The sequence below is a fragment of the Pseudopodoces humilis genome, chromosome 8, assembly GCF_049639895.1.
Source record: "Pseudopodoces humilis isolate 2021_Gansu_Grassland_sample_001 chromosome 8, ASM4963989v1, whole genome shotgun sequence".
NCBI classification, from domain to species: Eukaryota; Metazoa; Chordata; class Aves; order Passeriformes; family Paridae; genus Pseudopodoces; species Pseudopodoces humilis.
The window spans coordinates 5,883,667-5,905,260 of record NC_142207.1 but is presented as its reverse complement, the minus strand read 5'-3'; the positions used below and the strand labels follow the sequence as shown (position 1 = coordinate 5,905,260).

At 38.9% G+C, this 21,594-nt stretch overlaps 1 protein-coding gene across 1 annotated transcript in view; it reads left to right on the top strand.

Annotated features, from left to right (window-relative positions):
- THSD7B (thrombospondin type 1 domain containing 7B) overlaps nucleotides 1-21,594 on the top strand; it is a 297,680-nt gene that overhangs the window by 44,895 nt on the left and 231,191 nt on the right. The window contains exons 2-3 of the mRNA XM_005519602.2: nucleotides 9,618-9,711; nucleotides 11,687-11,860. Of these exons, the coding sequence (XP_005519659.2) occupies nucleotides 11,722-11,860 (139 nt within the window). The 5' untranslated portion in view covers nucleotides 9,618-9,711; nucleotides 11,687-11,721. The remainder of the gene's footprint in view (nucleotides 1-9,617; nucleotides 9,712-11,686; nucleotides 11,861-21,594) is intronic.

Below are 21,594 nucleotides of genomic sequence, written 5' to 3'. Positions count from 1 at the left end.
CACGAAACCTGAGTATCTTAATACACTCCTGCAAGGCAACTTTAATTCTAGGATTTCTTGAATGCTGATTATTTGTAACTGTAAACTTGTTATAGTATCCTCTTTTGGATATAATGTAGTGTGTGTAGTATTTCCTCTCCCAGTGTCTCCAAGGAGGGGAAAAAGGCAAAAAACAATAGAGAAGAATATGTGAGAGTCATGAAAATGACTGCCAGGGAATTAGAAAATAGAAGGGAAATGCTGGTAAACAAAGGGCTAGTCAGGAGAAGGAACAAAATATTGTATGGTGAGAAATAGGATAAGAAAACAAGCTGAGAGGAGGAATAAGAAAACAAGCTGAGAAAAGGTGGTGGATGTAATTAAATTGTATCTGTTGCCTTTTGGAAGAAATCAACTCATTTAGTATTGGAGAGAATTAAGGGCAAAGGATAGAAAGGATTTGAGGATTAAGGACAAGGTGCTCAGGAGGAGATGTGCAGCAGGTGATGAAACTGGTGAGTAAAGAGATGGCAGAGCTGAGTGGAGAAAAGAGAATGGCATTGAGATGGGGGAAAGTCCTGGTTGTGGGATTGGATGAGTTGAACCATAACTTCATATCTCTTGTCAGTTTGCATGAGCTTGACAGACTGAGCTCTCTGGTGGGAACAAAAACTATATGGAAAAATTTGGGGACAAAATCAAGTATCTTGTGTGATTCACAGCTGTCTGGTCCTACTCTGAGCAGAAGGTTGGGCTGAAGTAGGGACGTGCCAACCTGTCTTGTCCTGGGAGTGAGGAATGAACTGCCCTGATGACAGAACTCATGGGAAAGAGTTGTCAGGAGCAGGCAAGCAGTCTTTGGGGCAGTGCAGATAATTGTGTGATGGGAAAGGACATGGCTCAAGTTAAGCTGATCTTGAGAGAAATGAAGCTGTGAACGTGAAGCTGTGGGAATGGGCAGCTGTGTAAATTCACTGTGGTTCACTGATCACCTTGCAGAACTCAGGGAGGAAGAGTATCTTCCTTTTTTTCTCTCATGGCTATCATCTTCAGTAAATCTGTGCCTTAATGATATTAAGGAGACATAAAATAGAAAATTGTATTTGAAATCAAATTAATGTTCTATTTCAGTGAATAAGATTGTTGAAATAAAGCTACAAAACTCATAAGGACACTGTAATCACTAGGCAAAAAGAAATCTACAGAGCCATATCCCTCAGACACAGTTCCTGTGACTTCCAGTGGTGAAAAAGGAGATGAAGGGACTGTAGGTGGCTCTGAGTTTTTAACTGATGGAATAGATGTTCCTAAAGCAACAGGAGAGAGTCAGAGGGTAGGCGGAATTTAAGGGAAGTCTCTACTGGAAAAGTGCAGAAGAAAATGGAGGGAGAAACATTTTTTGGGCACCAGTGAACAGTGTGTCTTGTGGGGCAGGGAGAGAAGACCCAGGCTGACACTACCTGCAGTGTAGGAGATTTTGGTTTTGTTTGAGGTTTGATGTTTGTGTGAATTTCATTCTGCCTGAATTACTTCAGTAGTAGTTTTGGCCCGTTTTCTCTGCTCAGGTGTTTAATTTTTTAGTTCAGACCAACCACTGCTGAATGCATGAATAGAAACCATTCCTTTGGTAGAACTGGCAGAGAGAAAATTTGAAAAGACGAATCCTTTTGGTGTGGGAAGGGTTGTTAATTAGGGACTCACCAGGAAAAGTAGTTCTGGATCCTTGTGGACAGCACCAACAGAGAAACAAGACAACACTTTAAGTTGCATGTTGAAGCTCTGAAATATAAAATTAACTGATAAATTATGTGATAATTTTCATAGGTCATGCTCTTTCCCATAAACCAAACTCATCTGCTCTCCTGGAGGGAGACAGAACAACTGGCCTGACTTCTCATTATCTCTTCCTATGGTGTATCCTTATTGAATTACTGCCGGGTAGAGGCAGCAGATGCTCATCAAGCCACTGCAGGACTCCTCTGTTAATTGAACTGTGATGGGGATGACAGCAGGGAAGGTCAGGATGATGGGACCAGTGATGTAACGTGAACCCCTGTAAGAACAACCTGCACAGGCAATTGACCTTGCTTGAATAACATTACAGTGAGGTCTTTTAGCAGTTCATATAATTATGATTATTTTTTGGTATCAATACTGTGACGGTGTCAGGGCCCCCTGTGAGAATCATATTATATTGTGTGTTCAGGGCAAATGTATTTTTTCACCCTAAAGAGATTAGATTCCTGTGTGATAAAATATAGTGAGGGACTCTAGCCAGCAACAAGGGAGAAGAACTGGGAATGGGAAAGGGAACAGAATCACAGAATTCCTGACTAGAGCTATGGTTTTACTCAGCTGGTTGCTCCAGCTGCTTTGAAGGGTAGTGTCATTCTTTCTAACTGCCTGCATGGCAGTTCGGAGTTTTTTGTTGCTGTCATGTATGGTTAGTACTGGTCGAAAGCAAGTTAACTTTTAAATAAATGTGCAGGTGTTACCAATGGGTTTTGATAGGAAAAAACACATTTTTACACCTGGTTCTGCAGCTCTTGCCAAGTGCCTGGGAATGCCTGAGTTTCAGGCACACATCCCAGGGCCAGGTACTGAGCTGGGGCACGTGCCTGGTGTTCTTCCCTCTCTGGAGGAGGTGCTGGGAGGTGCTGGGGTGGCACTTGGCTGCTGCCTGCGTCTTCTGGAGAGGCAGATTATTCCTGGATGCTGCCATGGCAAGGGAGAAAGAGGTCTGGAGACCTTCCCTGGAGTCCCAAATGTGGCAGTGTGGGGAAGTCTGGTAAAAGGAGCAGCTTGTGCATTTCTGAAAATGAATTCCAGCTAAGAAGCAGACACTGCTTTTCAGTACAAGCCTTATACCACTGCACTGTGTTGCTCTTGGAGAGGTGAAGTCTGTGTGACAATCAGTAAAAGCTGAATTCAGAGTGAATGCTGAATTCAGCATTGTGTGCACATTGACATCTGTGTGTGTGTTCAGGAAGCAATTTTTAGAGGTTCTTTATACCAATATTTGGGGTTTTTTTTCCATGTGTTTTTAGCCATCACTGTATCTGTGTGTTTTTTATTTAAGCAATATAGTTTTTTCTTAACCCTTTTGTTATACTGTCTGCCTGGGCCAGTTGGCATCAATGTTGCAAAGTAAACATAAGGAAAATCAATAAATCAGTATTAATGAATCACAAAATATTTTAAATTATTTTATTTTGACAAATCTAGCTATAATTATTTAAAATACATATTCTGACATAGACCTGATTTATACAGGATTTTATTCTGTAGAAATGATGAAGCCTTGGGTGGAGGAGACTTCATTACAGGACTTCATGGATGGTGTTTGATAGGAAATGAAGAGGAACAGCATCAGGGCTTGATAAACCCTGTAGGGCCTGTATGTTCCTGGAGTGCTTCAGTATTTGCCATGCATTTTGCTCTTTATTTCCTCCTTTCCTACAAGTTTATTCTTTGGTGCCCTGAAATAAACAGCTGATGGCAGAGGATGCATTGGAATAAATGTTTATTTCAGCACTTTGGAAATGAGTTTTTTGAAATGGGATCTATCTTGTGGATGTGTGTGTGTGTGTCTCTCCTTATTAGCTCATTTGGGTATGGGCTACAGCTAGGTAGTGCAAACGGCAAAATAGTAATGACTACCTACAAACAGAGGCACAGATCTTGTGGGAAAGAAATTATTCTTAGTGTGTGTGTGTTACAGCAGAAGGAAAATCATAAATTTAAGAAGTATTGAAGGTGGCCTCCACATGTTTGGCTGGCTATTTTATCCAAAATCACCAGTGTTCAGAAGTTCAGAACTGAACCCCACATACTCTCCCCAGGACTGATTAACAGTGGTGAGATTTTCCTGCCTATTTGCAGTTGTTTCTTTCGTCAGGGGTTTGGGTGTGTGCATGCACCCAGTTGCTCTGGTTGATGCGTGGAAATGTAGAATATACCAATTTTAATTGTAGATAAGCTTCAGCTATGCCAGTCCTGTGGCAGGGAAGCAGATGGTCCTTCCCTGCTAAGCAGAGCCCAAGTCTTTGCTGAGCTCATATGCCTGGTGATACTTGATTGTATTATTCTGACCTTGTGTTTAAGATTGATAAACTCTACGTGGTGGCCATATTCCAGTAAGGAGAGAAAAAACCCCTGACCTACAGCCTGTGATGCTGTACTAATGTCAAATAATATAAAGTAATATCAGAATGCAGAAGAAAATCACTGCAGTACAGCAATTTAATTTCTGAACTGAGAGCACTTTAATGGGAATGCTCAGGAAATCTGCCATTGTTCCAGCAGTAGAGGTTATGAGGTTGTTTATTCTTTTTTTGAAACTCTTCTGCCTTGTAATTGGTGACTTTGAACCTTTCTGTTGTTTTCCATGCGAATGGTCCTGCTGCTAAAGTAGGGACATGGCTTTCTACTGAGTCTGATTTCCAGGTTTGCCTTTTAAAGCAAAATAATTTCAAATACTAGTTTTCAAATGGTATTATACTGCTGAATGTGCATTATATGCAATGCTTTGCCAGTGAAGTGAGAGTAATCCTCTTTGAACAAAAACTTGCAATAGCATTTACTGAAATGGTGTTGGAAGTAGTGCCAGCTCCCTTTGCCTTTGTTTAATTGCAATTTAACAGTAATCCAAGATCTGTGCAACTGTGACAGCAATTCTTAGATATAGCTGAGTTTCAAAGGCCCTTCAGTTCATCCATTGCCAATGATAAAAGCTACAGCAGAGCAGTGTATTGATAATAGACTCAAACTTTCCTCTATCCATTGAAAAATAAACAAAAAGAAACTTTTGTCCCTCAAAGCTATAAAGTTTTGTTGTTACAGAAAGGATGTGCTATAATATGAAGAAATCACTGAGCTTATTCCAGGCTGTGTCCTGCTGTGCTGGCTGAGAAGCCTGGCATGGAGGAATTCTGCTGTAATGTATAAGGGTTGTATACATAACCTAGGTAAAATAACCCCCCCAAAATTATTTATCCCCCAAAAACTGGGACTTTGTGAATTTCTAAGGTGACTGTGTGTTGATGAGATGTTTGGTTTGAGTTTCTACAGCCTTTTTTTTTTTTTTTTTTTTTTTTGTATTTAATGAAATATATAAAAGAGCACAAGCAGCCTGAAAAGGTTACTTAAAAGTTGTTGGACACTTTCTGTGTGCTGCTGCTTAGAAAAAAATCAATGCCTGAGTTCATGAGAGAAGCCTATTGACAAGCTTGAGCATTTTGATCTTAATTGCTCTGTACTTGTTCCTGCTGCAAGGGGTATGATAATGGCTTGAAGAACATTTGTGAAGGTAAATTACCCTACTTTGTGTGCTAAGATACAACAGCAAAAGCACCAAAAGGTCTGTGGCTCTTAAATCCCATTGAGAAGTCCAGGGCTTGGATTTTATTTGGGCACTTGCACAGTGGGTCACACTGAATGCACTTTGTAGGGGGAGATGTTAGGAGATGTTGAGCATTGTTCTGATGTCAGTGGGGCTGTGGGTGGCTGTGTCATGGACAGCTGGGGAGTATCAGGATGGTGCCTTGCACAAACTCTTGAACCCTTGACTTGGAAGTCTCCCTCCTGCCCTTCTGAGGGATGGTAAATCTCCTGTGATTGTGTGCAAATGAAGCAAGTTTTGCTTCAGCTGTATTTAAATAATCTCCTGAACCAGGTTCCTGGGAAGAGTCTGCAAACCCCATTCACTTTATATTCTTGAAAGTCAAGTGTGTTTCCGTGGAGTCCACTGGAAGTACTCAGAGTGAAGGAGAAGTAAGAGCAGCATTGTTTAACAGAACAGTTCTGCTCCAGCACTGTTGTAATTAAAGTCGTTCTACTGATGGAAAGCCTATTCTCTGGTGTTTTCTTTAATGTAGTCATAATGCATCAGTCTGAGCTCCCTTGCTGGAACATCTTTCATTATAATCCACTTAGCTAAGTTTATAATTAAGCTTCTAAATTCAAACCTGCTTTTGTTACATTTTTAGGATGTACAGAGACTGAAGCAGGAAAACTTCAGTTAAAACTTCATTTTTTTTTACCCTAAACAAGTCTATGTAAGTTGAGGAGCAATTAATTGGCAGTACAGTAATTTTATATGCTTGCTTTTAATTTCCAGGATCTTCTTTCTCTATCTTCGAACAAGAATTGGATGCAATTGAATAGAAGAATAAAGGGAAATAATTAATAGATTCCTACTGTTTTGACTATAGACATCTCCAAAATACCCAAACTTTCAAATATAACTGGTAATGATAGTGATGACTTACTGAGCTTTCCAGCAGTGGAGTGTTGAGGAAGGTTGTTGGAGTTCAAGTCTGAAGATGGACCATGAAACTTCTGTCGAGCTTTGCTGATTTGGAGGTTGTGCAGGCTTCCTCCCACTCAAAGCAGTCTGGTTGAGACTCTCTGCTCATTGTTTGGAATTATCTTATCTATGAAGATGTGTGAACACCAAATACTTTTTCAGGCAGTATTTACCCTTACAGTTATTGTAGCAAATTACCAGAGAACTGTGGAGATTAAAGTTTGGATTCCCAGTATGTGACCATTTAGGACAAAAGTGCTGTCAAGCAGTTGTCATCCTGATGTATAAATGTCTCTCATTTGCTCTGTATGTTTTTAACCAGGATTTTTTCAAATGCTCCTGGAAGAAGAGCAGATATTCTCAGTTAAAGTTTGGAGGGGAGGCAGTAGAGGTATAGAAAATCAAGCTATCATTCTCACATATGCAGTCACTGCTGAAATCACAGGGAGTGCTTGTAGAATCGAGTATTAGTGTCAGAGTGTGACTTTAGGTGACTTTTTACACAGGAAGTTTCTGACAGAGTTGGGACTGGAGTGAACTTTGGGTGCCTCTGCTTTAACCAGAAGACTGTTTCCCTCCAGATGTGTAAGGGATAAAATGTGTAGGGTTTGTTTTAGGTATGGAAGTGTAAGGAATTCTAGTGTAGCTATGCTCATCATTAAATTGAATAAAGGACTGGGCACTTAGGTACTTAGATTTGGATGCCTGCTCCTAGTTTCCTTATTCTGTTTTGTTGAATTCCATGCCTGTAACACCAGCATTAGTGTTTTTTTGGAAATCTCTCCCTCAGGCATGGTCTGCAGTTCTTGTCTGTGGTGGTCAGGATTGCTGCTACAAGTCATTCTGCTGCTTTAGAACAGAACAGAATTAGCTTTTTGGATAACAGCTTTCTGAACATGCAAGGCAGACTTTATCTGAGGATAAGGAGTATGATATAAACATCCAGATTATCTTGGAATATCACACGCAATGGGTTTGTGTGTAATAGGCAAACAGTTGCACAGTTACTGCTTATATTTGAATTAAGAAAATTTATTCATGATTAATGATGCTTATCTTTGTACTAGACACCTGCCAAATGATTTATAGACACACATATCACCTGTAATGGCTCTTCTTTTTTGTTGTTGCTATTCAAAGTCTTTGGTTTATTCTAATTGCATCATGTGTTTTAAATGGAGAGAGTTACCCAGGTGTCCTTGTCAGCATTCTCATCTCATACCAAAAAGTAGGTCAGGTTTACCCATGATGGGAAAGGTCACAACTCTCAGTGAAGTCAGGGGGAATTGAACTGATGTATGACAAGGCTGAAATCATGTCTCAGGTTTGGATCAGTTTAAATTAATGTTTTTCTAAATTCAGTATTAAATACTTTGTAAATCCATGTTGGAGCAGATCCAGGCTGAGCTTGCCTAAACCCCAGAAACGGAGCAGAAGGACTGGAGAAAGCCCTTGTCCCATGGAAATCTGGAGAAAGAGCAACTGGTCCCTTCTTTAATGGTGCATTTTGTGAGAGTGGAGAGTCAAATTTGGACCATCATTTTTTTAATTTTCAGTGTTGGATGATTTTGAGGACTCGGGCTAGCACAGTGCTAGGTTGGAAAAACCTGCCTTTGGCTGCTCAGTAGTGGCTGGAAAATGGGAAAAGTTTCCCAGAGGTTTTTTCCCCTTCCTGGCTAAGCAGGGATTAGACTGGAATTTCGCTGTTGGATATTCCATTGAGGTTGAAAATTAAATTAAATTTTGATCATTTCAGAAATAAGATACTTATCAGCTATATGCATGTTTACTTATTTCTAACATTTTGTCACTGGAATGTGATGCTTTCAGCAGAAATGCAAGTTTCCAAAATAAGTTTGCTTTTCAGACCTTTTAGTTTTATTCAATCCTATCATTAAGAGAATTAGCAGTGGATTAGAAAATGCAAATGTGTTGTTAGGATCATTAGAAAATTTCCACGTGTCTTTTTCAAGACTGCCTGTATATTCCCATCCATTACAGCTAATGCATGATATCCTTGTTTTTCTAAACAAGATTCCATACAAACCAAACAAAATGATGAGGATGATTGTGACTAATCCTCCAAATATCGAAACAACACCTCATTATTTAATTTCAAGAGAATTCATTAGGGCAAACTATTAACTGGCCAGGCCTGGATTATAAAGGATATTGACTAAACAGATAATTTTGGAAGAGCAAGATTTTTTTCAGATTAAAGCACATACTTTGAACATATTTAGGAAATATGTTAATGTGAGGGTGGTGAGGCCCTGGCACAGGGTACCCACAGAAGCTGTGGCTGTCCCATCCCTGGAAGTGTCCAAGGCCAGGCTGGATGGAGCTTGGTGCAATCTGAGATAGTGGAAGGTGTCCTTGCCCGTGGCAGGGAGTTGGAATGAGATGAGCTTTAAAGTTCCTTCCAATCCATACCATTTTATGGTTTTATGATATTTATGCAATTCCATGAATTTAATGACTAGTCTCTATGAAATCAATTTTTTAAATATAAATTTCATTTTTTTCTCCTTTCTTGTCTGTGTTTGCCAGTTTACAGCTAGCCATGCTGACACATTTGGGAGTTGAGACATCATGTAACTAAATTTGACGTGAAGTGTTGGTGGCCTTCATAATGTAATTTATTCATATTTCTGTAGATAGCATATGTTGCCTGTGCAATAATTTTTTATCATATCAGAACAGAACAGCTACCATTCCAAACTGTGTTACACAAACCTAGATACACAGACAAATTTTTATTGTGCTTTGCTGGGGTGTAAATCAGTGGAATCTATTGAGCTCTGCTGGGGTGGAGGAGATTAGAATCAGTGTCATGGTGTCTAATTTATTTCTGTTTTTTCTGACTTAATGTAATCTCTGTTCTTGCTCTGTGGGGAGCAGCAGGCAGTTATCTTTGTAGTCCTGCCCAAAGAATGAACACACGTGAAACCCCTTGTTTTGGGCAGGAGGCTGCTACTCCCAGGGACGTGCTGCTCTTTGCTGACCCTTTGAATGCTGAGATGAAGGCAGAGCATTGAGAAAGCAGCTCATGAGCACTACTGGTGCTTCATTAAAAATCTCAGCATCTTTATCAGCTGTTATCTGAGGTTTCCTTGGATTCTCCCATTTTTTATGGCATTTTCTGGCCCTGGAGGGCTGCCCTGCAAGTGCAGTGAGTGCTCTCTGTGTGGGGCTGGGCGCGAGGCTCCCCTCCAGTGCTGAAATCTGAGCACACAAATAATTTCTTTCCTGCTTTTGTGTTTTTGTATGTGAAACATACAAAACTGGTGTTGGAGCCAGTGTCACTAATTCCTTCTCCTTCCCTTGACAGAAAGTTGGTGACTCTGTTTTCCGACCGTCGTAGATGGTGACTGCGATGCTGAAGGCACTGGGCGAGTCGCTCCTCCTCAGCTCTTCTGTGTGAGGTGAGCAGCCATCCTGATGGGCAAAAAATGCTGGCTTGCAGGATTTCTGAGAGCCCTTCTTCCCCACACTCCAGGACTTTACTGCTGCACTGGATTTCTCAGTGATGCTCAAGATTTCTGAGCTTGTGTGCTTCCTATGAAGCCACTTGTGGTCTGTGTTACATTGCCTGGCTGTTGGGACTTGGTGGGTTGCATTCTGAATTAAATGTGAATTCTGAACAAAATGAACCCAGAAGACATGAGCAAAGCATACATGTGGTCCCTTGCCCACGTTACTGCATTTGGTCAGGTTGATGGGTTTTTAGGTTGTACATGAGATGCTGTTCATCTGAAATGCGAGATTGAACTAAACCAGATAACAGATATTGCATTGTGTCTCCTACTGTAGTTAGTCAATATCTGATTAAATGTAATTGCATGAATTTATCATGATAGAAACTGTTTCAAAGTAATTTGAATACGGCCTGGAATTAAAAGCTCTACCTATATTCAGTGTGTACAATTTCCAGATTTATCTTCAGCTTCTTATCAAGAATGATGCTGTGTATTATGTGCTATGACAATGTTGCTTTTCATAAGGTTAGGAATGTAATAGAATTTTCTGGACTGAACTTCTAATAACTGATAATTTTAATGAAAATCACCAAGATTATGCCGGTGAAGACAAATCTTGAAGACAGGTGTTATCTCCTTCCTTATGCAAGTATGGATGTGACATTTTTACCTATACAAGTAGGATTAATCACTAATAAGTAGAACTATGTGGAGAATTTAACCATGGTATAAATACAAAAAGCTGTTGCATCAGAAAAATTAGTATGTAAATTTACATCAGAAACTTGTTTGATGTGGAAGTACCATGAATGTTTTTTGAGATTTTTAAATTGTTCTCACCTGAATATGGATGAATCCAAAATATCTTGAAACTCATGTAAAATCTGCCTGAGTGTCTAGTTGGTCATCTTGTGGAATGAGAGACACAAAGATTGGAATTACTAGACTGAATTGGAATTTTTAAGATTTTATTTTGTTGTATGAGTTTCTTAATCTATGCTGTTTGCAGGATTTTCTGTAGTATACAAACAATGGGGATGTTTGCTGAAGCTGGTATTTAGGACTTGGTCTCCTGCTTTGTATGAAAGAGCCAGAGAAACATTCCTTCTTGCTTCCAACACCACTCAGTGATTATTTTAATTAATTGTGTGGTCTAAAACTGCTGCAGCAGCAGAACTTGATCCACTCCTGCTTCATTCACAATGTGGCTCTGGTATTTGTCTGAAGTGTTTGGGACCTTAATTAACATCTCTGGAGTAACTGGTCTCTGACTTTGAGCTCAAAGATCCAAAGGGATTTGTTTGAGTGTCCCAAATTCCATAGAAAAGCCTGTGTAGGTCTGGTTTTCCTTTTCAAGCTGGTCCATCCTGTGCTAATAAACAACCCCCATTTTCCTGCTTTTCCTGCTGTTTCTGATGTTGCTCTTGTGTGTCCCATGTCTTACTCAGGGTTTGGAGCTAAAACACTTCCAGACCTGCATCTTAAATGTAGGGTGTGGGGTCTGGATTTGGAGCTGAATTTTGTACATGGAATCCACTCTCATGTTGGTTTAGTCTGCCTGTATCGTGATAACATTCCTGCTTTAGCTAAAGAGAGGAAAGAAGGGACACACCACACACTGCCACTGGATCCCTTGCCATTTATTGGCACTGGCAGATTTCTTCTTAAGAGCCTGCTAAAAGCATTTACAGTACTTTGTAGGATGGGACTGTATGTCCTCTGGGAGCTGGTCCTTCCTCTCTCCCCCTCCTCCTTTTCTTTCCTCCCACTCCAAGTGAAACACCTGTAACAGACTTCTCGTCAAATCTGGCACACACTGGACTGGAAAATCCACAGCAGCCACCAGGTTACCCTTAGGCTGAGCCTTTGTGGTTTAAATATTTTAATAAACCTTCTCTTTTTGTTTTTTTGTTAATTCTAGGACCAAAGAATACAAGAGACTGAATTATCTGAATTATGCTTCTACAACAGAACTGGGTTTCTCCTCATTGGGCATGGCAGAGCCTGGGGAAGCCCTTCCTTTTGTTTGTTTTCTTAATGTTGCAAACAGCTGATCTGGAAGCCAGGAGAGGTCACCAGTTTGTCTGGAAAACAGGTAGGAAAAAGATATATTAGCTTCTCTACCAGGTATTTGCTGTATTCAAGGATGGCATGATTGTCCTTTCTCTGTTCTGTTTTAGTTCAACAATAAATTATTAAAGTCTGATAATGTCTTGTATTCTAATTTTTTTTTTTGAAACATAGAAGGGGTTAATCTGTGTTTGACATTAGTAATCTACATGTCTGTTGCAATTATGCACCCAGAGCATAATTCTGGATTCATTAATACTTTTCATCTAAGAGTATTTTTACTGGATTACCATCCTAATGTTGCTTTCTTTAAAATATTTAATAATTTTCTTTTAATTTTTGTATGCAAGGGGCACACCAGCATCTCTCAGGATGACCTCAGTCAGAAGTGCATGCTCTTGGTTGATCTATTCATAATTCCATTGGCACATTTAGTGAATTATTTCTGTCCCTCAGTCAGGTTGGATAGACACAGGTGGAATGTGTACAAGATGTGGAAACCTGTGAAGATGCTTTGGGAGCACCACGACTCTTGGTGGGTGGGTAGGAGATGGGGTGGTACAACTGATAGAACCAAACATGGTGCATTGGATGCTTGTTTTGTAGCACAACACACAACAGCAGAGGATGTTCAATGAAATGGAAAGATTGGCAAATTTGGGAAATGTTTACTTAAAGTACTTAATCAAAAATTCCCAGCTGAACCAGGGGTTTCATCGCCCAGGATCCCTTTGAGGTTTGGCCTTTTGTGACTGAGCAAGAGAGCAATTAAATGTAATGAAAAAAATAATTTCCCTCTTTCTTTTTCTTTTTTTTTTTTTTTTTTTTTTTGAGAGGTTCTTTGGTATTTTGGTTATCTGTGTTTTAATTACATTTCTGTAGAACATAATAGACTGAATTAGTGGAATAATGAAGTAATTTTTCTGGGAGAACTCCTGTCCTTCTGATAGGGTCTACACAAACTTCCTGCTGGGATGCTGGTCTGAGGAGCTGGGGAAGGGCTGGTAAAGTACAGCATGATACTAGATTTCTAAAGACTTTTTCTTTACACTGTCTAGCATGTGAAATGAGGAGGAAATAATCAATGACTCTCTTTCCTCCAATTCACTGTTATTTACATGATTTTTGAACAAGCTTTGAAAGGTAGAGTTGTTTTCTTAAGATAAATTAGAGCCTTCAGTGCTGTCTGTCTTCTCTTCAGTTCCAAAGCATGTTGTACAGTCAGTCTTTAGGGCTGTGCAGTGGAAATCATAAAATTTTAATTGACTTGGTGATTCCAGCTGAAAATAAAGAGCTTTCAATGCTTCAAAGGCATCTGGGGCAGATGTAATTAGAACTAAGGAAATTTGGTGCCCAGGTTTGTGTGGGCTCCATGCTCTGAAAGCCCCACAATGGGCTTGTTGTAAAGGTTCCTCTTCCAGATGCACAAGAAAATTGTCAGTTCTTTTGACTCCCACAGTGGATTAAAAATATCTGATCTCTTGAGTGTAACCTTAAAAACTTCAAATCCTAAGAGTATTTTGATGTACTTTCTCTGCTTATGGAGTGACATGAGGTAGAAAACAGCTTTGACTGAAATGTTTTCCAAATGAAAATACCTTGTGAGTTTCAGCTAAATGTATTGTCCTGATTGAGGAAAAAAGATTTTTTTCCAGTATTTTTAAACATTACCCCCCCTCCCTTTTTTTTTCCCCATTGAAATATTTTGTTACAAGTTAGATAAAAGTTACATCTAAGCCCCAAATGTTTAGTTGCAGGTTGAAAAATTGAGATAATATGTTCACCCAAATCATTTTGTTTTCCTGAGAATCTAAGTATAATTTGAGAAGCCCCTACTTCCTCTGCAGTAGTAGTTGAAGCATCAGCATTTCTAAATCCTGAATCTTGTGGTTTTGCAGTTGTCCTAAGAAATAACACAATGGGCAGTAAATGTCAGTCGGCTGTCAGGGTGGCATATGCAGCTTGATTTTGTAAGCATTTTCATACCTTAACTGAAAAGGTTTTTTAGATGCAATTAATCACAAAGGTGTATCTTTCAGAAGATTAAAAGGAAGTGTTTTGGAAAGAGAGGGGTGGTGACTTAAATTGAATAGGTGGATCTAGAGAGGTAGAAGGGTTAACATAACGCCTTGTGGCAAGGTATTAATAATAGAATAACTCTGGGATGTAGATCATGGAGATCTTGACCTGTTGAAACCTGTGGCTTCTATAATAATTGTAAAAAAATCATCCTACAGTTTGAGAATTTTTGTGCCCAATACAAAATAATAAAAAGTGAATAAAAGCACAGCACAGTGAACCTAAAATTAAGTAACTTTTAAAATAAAAGCTGAGCAGATCCATTCCAATAGAAAGAAAACCTGCAGCTGTTGTCCTTTTTCTTAATAAAACAATCTGATGAGAAATGAGCAATCCATAATGGGAAAGGGGATGATCTGTTCTGTTTTTAAATCTACAATTGCCTGTTGTAAAAGTTACTTACCTGCTGTGGAGAAATTCAACTTCTTATTGAAATGTCATGCTTTATAATTAAATAAGATTATGCTACTGAAAGCTCTGACTTAATGAAAATGAATTTATATGTACTGAAATAAATTTTCCTAGCACACACAAATCCAGGGAGGCATCCTTAATATGGATGGGGTTGGGGGAAAGAAAAAAATCATATCATTGCTGCAGTTTATAATACAGACTTTTTTTCAGCTGAATCCTTGACACTGTCTAATGAAGACTTGTACATTTTCGTGCTGGGCTTTTAGTAGCCTTGGTCTAGGGGAAAACAACGGTACTGAAATCACTGCAGCTACAAAAAACCTTAGGCTCTGTAATTCTAAAACATGAGAACTTGTCAGTGTGAGGTAATTTTATACATACCCTCCCCTCAGCTATTCAGAGGGCTATCACTTGCATGTTTCTTGTTTGTGGCCTGTCTTGAAACCATTTATTTTGAGCTTTTGTCTTCTAGAAATTATAAATTAATATCTGTACCCTGTGTCTTCTGGTTTCCAGACATTTAGTGGCCACTAAACATGAAAGCAATAATCATATCAGCTGAATTACTCAGCAACATAAAATAACTGAATCATTTTCTCACACTTGCTAAATTTAATTTGATCTAAATTCTTGTGAGTTAATAGTATTTAATGCAGTTGCCAATTAGTAATTTGCATATTTCACCCTGTTAATTTTCTCCAACACTTCAGTAGTCCTAAGAGTTCCTGGAATTTCTGAAGTGACAGTATGCCTGTGTTTTAGTGATGACCATTCAAGCTTTTGAAACTATGTATTGACACACACACACGAGCCCACAGCATAATTCTATTTTTTTATTATTATTATTTTTTTAAATTTTTTTAAAACTTTTTTTGGTGACGCTTTAAAATGTAATTCCAAAATCAGAATTAAGTGTAAGATACGTGCAAATATTTTTGGTGCTTTAGGGGAAGGGGCTGATAATTAGGATTACAAAGTGCTGGAGTGTCTCTTTCCACATATTCTTTTTGTAGCTCATGGACAGGTTTCTGTCTCCCCTTCACTGCTGGTGTCTTCAGCTCCTTCACAAACTACACCTCAGGCATGTGCTGTTTCCCCCAAAATACAAACAGAATGAAAGATATAAGTGACATAGCCCATAAAAGGCTCTCAGAGCAAAAGCAATGACATAGGTTTATTTTTTAATGAGGGAAATACTATAAAAACATTTTTACTAGGATGAAAATGCCCTGATTTTTTTAGAAAAACTGTTCTTTGGTCATGGTAAAAATGCTATCTGTCATGGAAATAATCCTGTGTCTGCTATAGAAGGGAAGAAGGGGACTGTTAGAAACCAGATGTTGTGTCCCAGTGAGTTTTCCTTCTCTAGAAAAAATGAATCAGGATGGCTGTTTAGCCCAGCAGGGACATGTCCCTGATATGAATGGAAGAGCACTGAAAGTGAGGTATCAGACTGGGAAATGGGTTTGTAATGATTCTGATCACAGCAGAGAGATTTTTACCTGAGGAAGAAACCATTAAATGTCTGGAGTTTTTGGGCTTTTGGGAGCCAGGTGTGTGAGCTGTAAGTACTCCTGCCCGAGGTGAGCATATAAAAACTTTAATTTGGACTTTCTACCTGTATCTGAAAGTCGTCCTTAAAATAGGGTTAGCAAATGGGTTTTGATCTTTAGTCATTCTTCAGAAACAATCCATAATGGAAAAGGGACGAAATGAACTTTTCAGAGAATAACTTCTAATGTGGAGGAACCTTTGAACCACTTGTGAGTGTGGGTGAGCCAGCCCTGACTATGATGAAAAAGGTCTTTTGTTCTCTGTTCTCAGATAATACTGCCATAAAATGCCCTTTCTCAAGATTGTAATTTCAGGAAGGTCAAGTGCTGGTTTGGAAATGCCTTTGACCTTATGTCTTAAAAGACAAGCTTTTACCTACGTACACCAAATGTTAAAAGGAGTCCAGGTCTTCAAAGGACAGTGGAGCTCAAACCTGCTGACAGGAGATTCAAAAATAGCTCTGCAACAAGTGAAGTTTTTCTAAAAGCTCAACAAAATGGAGAGTGATTATCTGTCCTAAATGAAGTGGTTTCTTTATTTGATAGGATAGCAGCTCATGAATGAAGCACAAATGGCTTTTTAGTCATCTTTGTGTGGTGTCTGGAAGGTTTATGATGTATCTGACTGATGCTTCTAAGCTTCTCATTTTGTGGTAAACATTCGAATTGTGGGTTGTTCTTATGATGTTTTGGTGGAGTTTTAAATGCTGAAACTTTTAAGTGGAAATTTAGCCTTGATTTAATCAAACTTTGTATGATTCAAAGGATCCTTTACTGTGCTAAGAGGTTGTAACAGAAGTGATGCTCCTGGGTTATAGATTGCAGTCTTGTAGTATTGATAGCAGAAGCAATTAGTAGTTTTTAAAAAAAAACCTGTTAAGTTCTGTTCTCAAAATAACCAGGACACTGCCATAAACCTGATAATGAAAACTTGTTCTAAAATGATAAATCTTCTTATTTTTACCTTTTACTTTATTCATGGTCAGTTTATGCTTCTGTTCCTGAGCCAGGCTACTCTTTAATTTAAGTAATTCTTCTTTTGGTCATTGCTGCTAATGCATTTATGAATTGAGGATACCAAGCTTCTGGACTCCTGTGAGTAAACTTAGAACTGGTTGATCAAATGAAATCTTTTCTTAGCACTGCTCCTCAGAATTATATAAAATCTCAATTAAGATTCCACCTACTGATATTTTGCTGTATTTAATTGGAATTAGAAATGTCTGGCTTAAAAATATCTCAGAATAATTTTTGAAAAAATGTTTTGTAATGAACAGTTTCATTTGGAGCAGTGTAGTTGTTTTTAATGTGTTGGCGTAATTTCATTATGTAGCCATTAAAAGAGTGATTTGAATAAGAAAGTAGTACTTCAGTTCTAAATTTGTCTAAAATAATTACTTACAAATAATATTTTATGAGACAGTATAAATTATGCTTCTATTTCTACAAAACATTTTAAAAAACCAATAACATTTGAAGATTCAAAGGAAGTTGTTTTGCAAAATTTCATTAGGAGCAAAATTTAATATGCTGGTTGATATTAGTCACTGATATTTGAGAAGCTGTAAGGGTAGTGTCAAAGCAAGTCTCACGTTTCCTCAGACAGAAGTGCAGCTGTTTCAGATTGATAAATATTTGGTTTTCTTTCTTCTTTGTTCCTTACCATTTCCTATCCACATTTCCACCCTTCTGTTCCATGAATCTCAAAGTTTTATTACATGTGGTTCTGCTGCTCCACTTCAACCATCTTATTCTACTTCTGAGATTGGTATCATCATCTGGTCTTATTTTCTCAACAGCTGTATCCAGCTTGTCTTGGAACTGTGGACATGCACCTGTTGCCTTAATTTCTAACCCTCTGCAGGGGTTGGTCAGTTCATGTTTAGGTGGATGAGACATTTCAAAGTTGGGGGAGACCTTATGTCCGTCCTCAGGCAGGAAATCCTGCAGAGTGGTGCAGAGAACAAGACAAATGTACACCAGAAGAGTTCCATTAAAGCTGGAGAAGCTTTCTTATGCTGGAACATAATTTTCCAGCCTGGTCTTTCCTCCAGGTGCTTGAGGTCTGCTGCTGGGTTGGATAAATGCCACAGCAGCCCATGGCACACCCAGCTGGGTCCTGTCCTTATTGCACCGGGCTGAAAGCTCCGTGTATGGGACATGGCTGAAGGACCTGTGGCACAGGGAGTGCCAGCCAGCATCAGAGATGTTGGAATAGCTTCTGGAGGAGTTTGGGGTGCTGGTTAGAGATACAGACATACTTAAACTGGTGCTGTTTTTCCTTGTCTGTAAAACTTTGCTTGGTCTCACTGCTTAAAGAAGAAATCCTTGGCTTATTATATTTTCTTAGAAAAGCACTCCAGCAAGCAGTACAGGCAGCACAGAGTACCAGTCCAATTAAAAAGGCAAGCAGAGGAGGAACTGAAATAACCCTGAAATAAATGCTGAAGTTAACACTTGGTGTGCTTGGAGTATGAGTTCCTTGGCAGAGGTGAGTGCTGAGGCTGGCTGTGGGCTGGCTGCCTTCAGGAGGGAGATTTTGCAGTATGTGCCCCGTCTTTCTGTTATTGTTTGGCTTGCAAAACTATTTCAGCAGTTCTTTTACAGTCAGACTGCCTGCTTTACCAAACATCTTTGTCAACCAGCATCAGATGTTCAGTAGGTGGTGGTTTAAACTAGATTACACAGGAGATTCACACTAATCTTTTAATGTCCCTCTTCTCTTCTTGAGAATAATAGTTTTTGAGAATAAGGTGCTTTTTTCTATTTTTTGTTGGTATTGGGAAAAGTATGTTAGGCTTCTTATGCTTTTCTTTCCTCAACAGTTACTATGGGAACAGAGCTGGGGGTCACAGGGGAAAATCTGCAAAAGTGGTTTCTTTTAAATTGTTCATTTTAAAAAATAAAAAGATAGCTTATTATTGGAATTGTGGTACTTTCATTCAACTTTGTTGGGATTGTATTGTTGTACATATTTCAGTCACAAAAGAAGCACAGTGAGTGGCAAGAAAAACAGATGGGGATGTTTTTGCAGTTTTTCCTTGGGGTTAATATTTTTTTAATTGAATGCAGCTGTTGGAAAGATTTCTGTTGTTATGTATAGGCGGAGCATTAAAAATGGATGATCAAATTTTCAGCCTGTTTTAGTGGAGTACGAGATTTAATTATTCTGCTGCCCTTGTTCAGAACCCTGCAGGTTTTTTTTTAAATAAGTATATCTTAAGGGTTTTCCTTCTCCACTTAGTTGAATGATTTCAGTATATAAGGGTGATCACTTCCTTATTCAGCTCTTGCGTAGAGCACAGTTGTGGTGAAAATAACACAAAATTGTATTAGAAATCCGTAAAATACATGTTGTTGTTCTAAGCATGCAAGTTATGCTGCTGACTCTTTCTAGGTTCTCTTCATGAGGTTTGGGAAGTCTGCCCTCTGATACCTTTATTCCTGTCTTAGTTTAGGGCAAATTAGGAAGGAAAACTCCAACTAGATTTTTTTTTTCTTCTGCTGTTTTTGAGAATAGTCTTATCATCATTTTGTTATTTTTTCTTTTCTTTCCAAAAAGAAAAAAGAATTTCTTTGCATACTTTCTTAGTTTCAGGAAATTTGAATGGCAGAAGCTGGGGACACGAAATAGAGAAGTTAGAAGGGATATTTCATGGTAATCCAGGTTATTTCCATAGTCTTGACACTTTAATTCAATCACACTCAGCTAGTGGATAGATATGGTGAAATCACCACTTAATGTAGGAGTTTTGAGCATCAGAGCTTCAGTTTGCCTGGGCTGAGACCAGTCCAAGTGCAGGGCGTGATTCCAGAGGCACTGCCTGGTCCTTGCTCTTGCTGACACTGCCTGGTCTCTCGCTCTTTGCAGAATTCTGCAGTTCCTTCCTGCAGAGACTTTGAAAGCTCATGGTTGAATGTGTCTCCGTGTAATACTTGCGTGTAACAGTGATTTCGGATTATAGAGCTAAGTTTGGAAAAGCATGTTAAACCCTCATTGTAGTGGTTCTAAATACATTGGTTCTGTATGCTGGGGGTGAGTTGTAGACAGCTGCTGAAGCAGATCCAGCTTTAGCGTGGCATGTCCTGTAAGGCCAGCCATGAAAAATCACTTTTCAAATGAGAACTTAATAAAAACTTTCCTGCTCTGAACGCTAAGCCCTGCTCCCCGTGCGATTAGTGGTTTCATTTCTTTCCCAGCAGTTGGGTAATGATTATGGCTCCAGATGCTGCAGGAGTGATAAAGAGAGTGATTAATTTCACTTGAAAGGACATATGTTCAAAGAGAAGCCAGCCCAGCGCCTCAGACACGGAGCCCACACTGCTGAGTGTGTGCGCCGTGGTACCCAGCTGATCCTGGGATAGGACCAGGCAACCTCCCTGAGTTACCTTAAGCAGTAATTTGCTGCTTGCTTTTGTATTATTTTCCCAGGATCTGTTTAAAAGCTCTTCATGGCTCTATAAAGCAGTGCTGTCAGATTTTCGGCTTTGAGGAGGGGCTGATGTCACCAGCACAACCCAAGGAACTGCGAGTGAGCTTGGGGTTGTGTTTACACCCTGTACAGAATTAAGTGGTAATAAGGGGTTCATGTTCCCTGGCTTAGTCAACAGCAGCTTTAAAAGTGTTCCTACGCTTCATTTGCAAGAATAGTTCGTGCTGTATGACTCTGAAAAATTCTGACATTTAAAGCATTATGTTTTCAATTTGCTTAACAATTAAATGTGCAAGGTAGGTACTTCTTTAAGTCTTTATCAGGACTTTATTGACCCATTGAATAAGTCAACAGGAATATGAACCATGAGTGGGCATGCCACCCATGTGGTTATATCCAGGGGATATCTGGTGTTTATTGTGTTACCAACTGAAATTTTTCGCTGTTTGATGTCTTTTGGGGTTTATTCTGTCACCCCTGAGATCCAAAGACCTTCAAATTTCGATAGTGTAATAATATCCACCTACACATGAGGCATGTTTTACTTCTCTATATGGTGACATTTATAATCATAACTTTCACAGGTTTGGAGCTGCTGAAGGGAAAACTTAAGTACTTCTGACATCTTGAATATCTTTTGACCCATTAGTTACATTTGTATCACCCATCTGCTTCTTAGAAATATAAGCACTTTCGTCTATCTATTGAAGAACTTCACACTGGAAACACTGGATAGAGGAAAAAAATATTTAATTTTCTATGCATTCAATAAATTTAGGTGTGTATTAGCCGCAGAGCTTTGAAGCAGCTGTCTGGATGGGGTACAGAATTAGAGTTTTTACAGACAAGGATTAAAAGGAGGCTTTAGTGATTAAACACCAGAAAGTTTCTGGAAGTTATTTTATTAACTGTAGTGCTCATAAGGCAGCACTCATGTTTTTATTGTCATTCCCTTAATATTCTTGGTTGCATTAATAAAATAATGCTGTATCCAAGCAGAAGTGAAAACGAATTTCATTAAATTATTTGCAGCTCTGTGTGTAAAATGCATATGGTGTATCACTAGAATAACTTACGTAAACTTTAGTGTTTTCAGTTAAACTAATTCAGTACATCTGTTTTTCAATTTGCATTAAATATTTCATAAGTGCTGTGTAGCTGTATCTTGATTTAAAACGTTGTTTGTGTGAAATTTGTGATTCTGCAGGTTGGAAGTTGTATCTGCTTTTAACAGGAGGCTCTCGGATTCATTTTGAAGTTGCAGGAATCTCATGATGAGG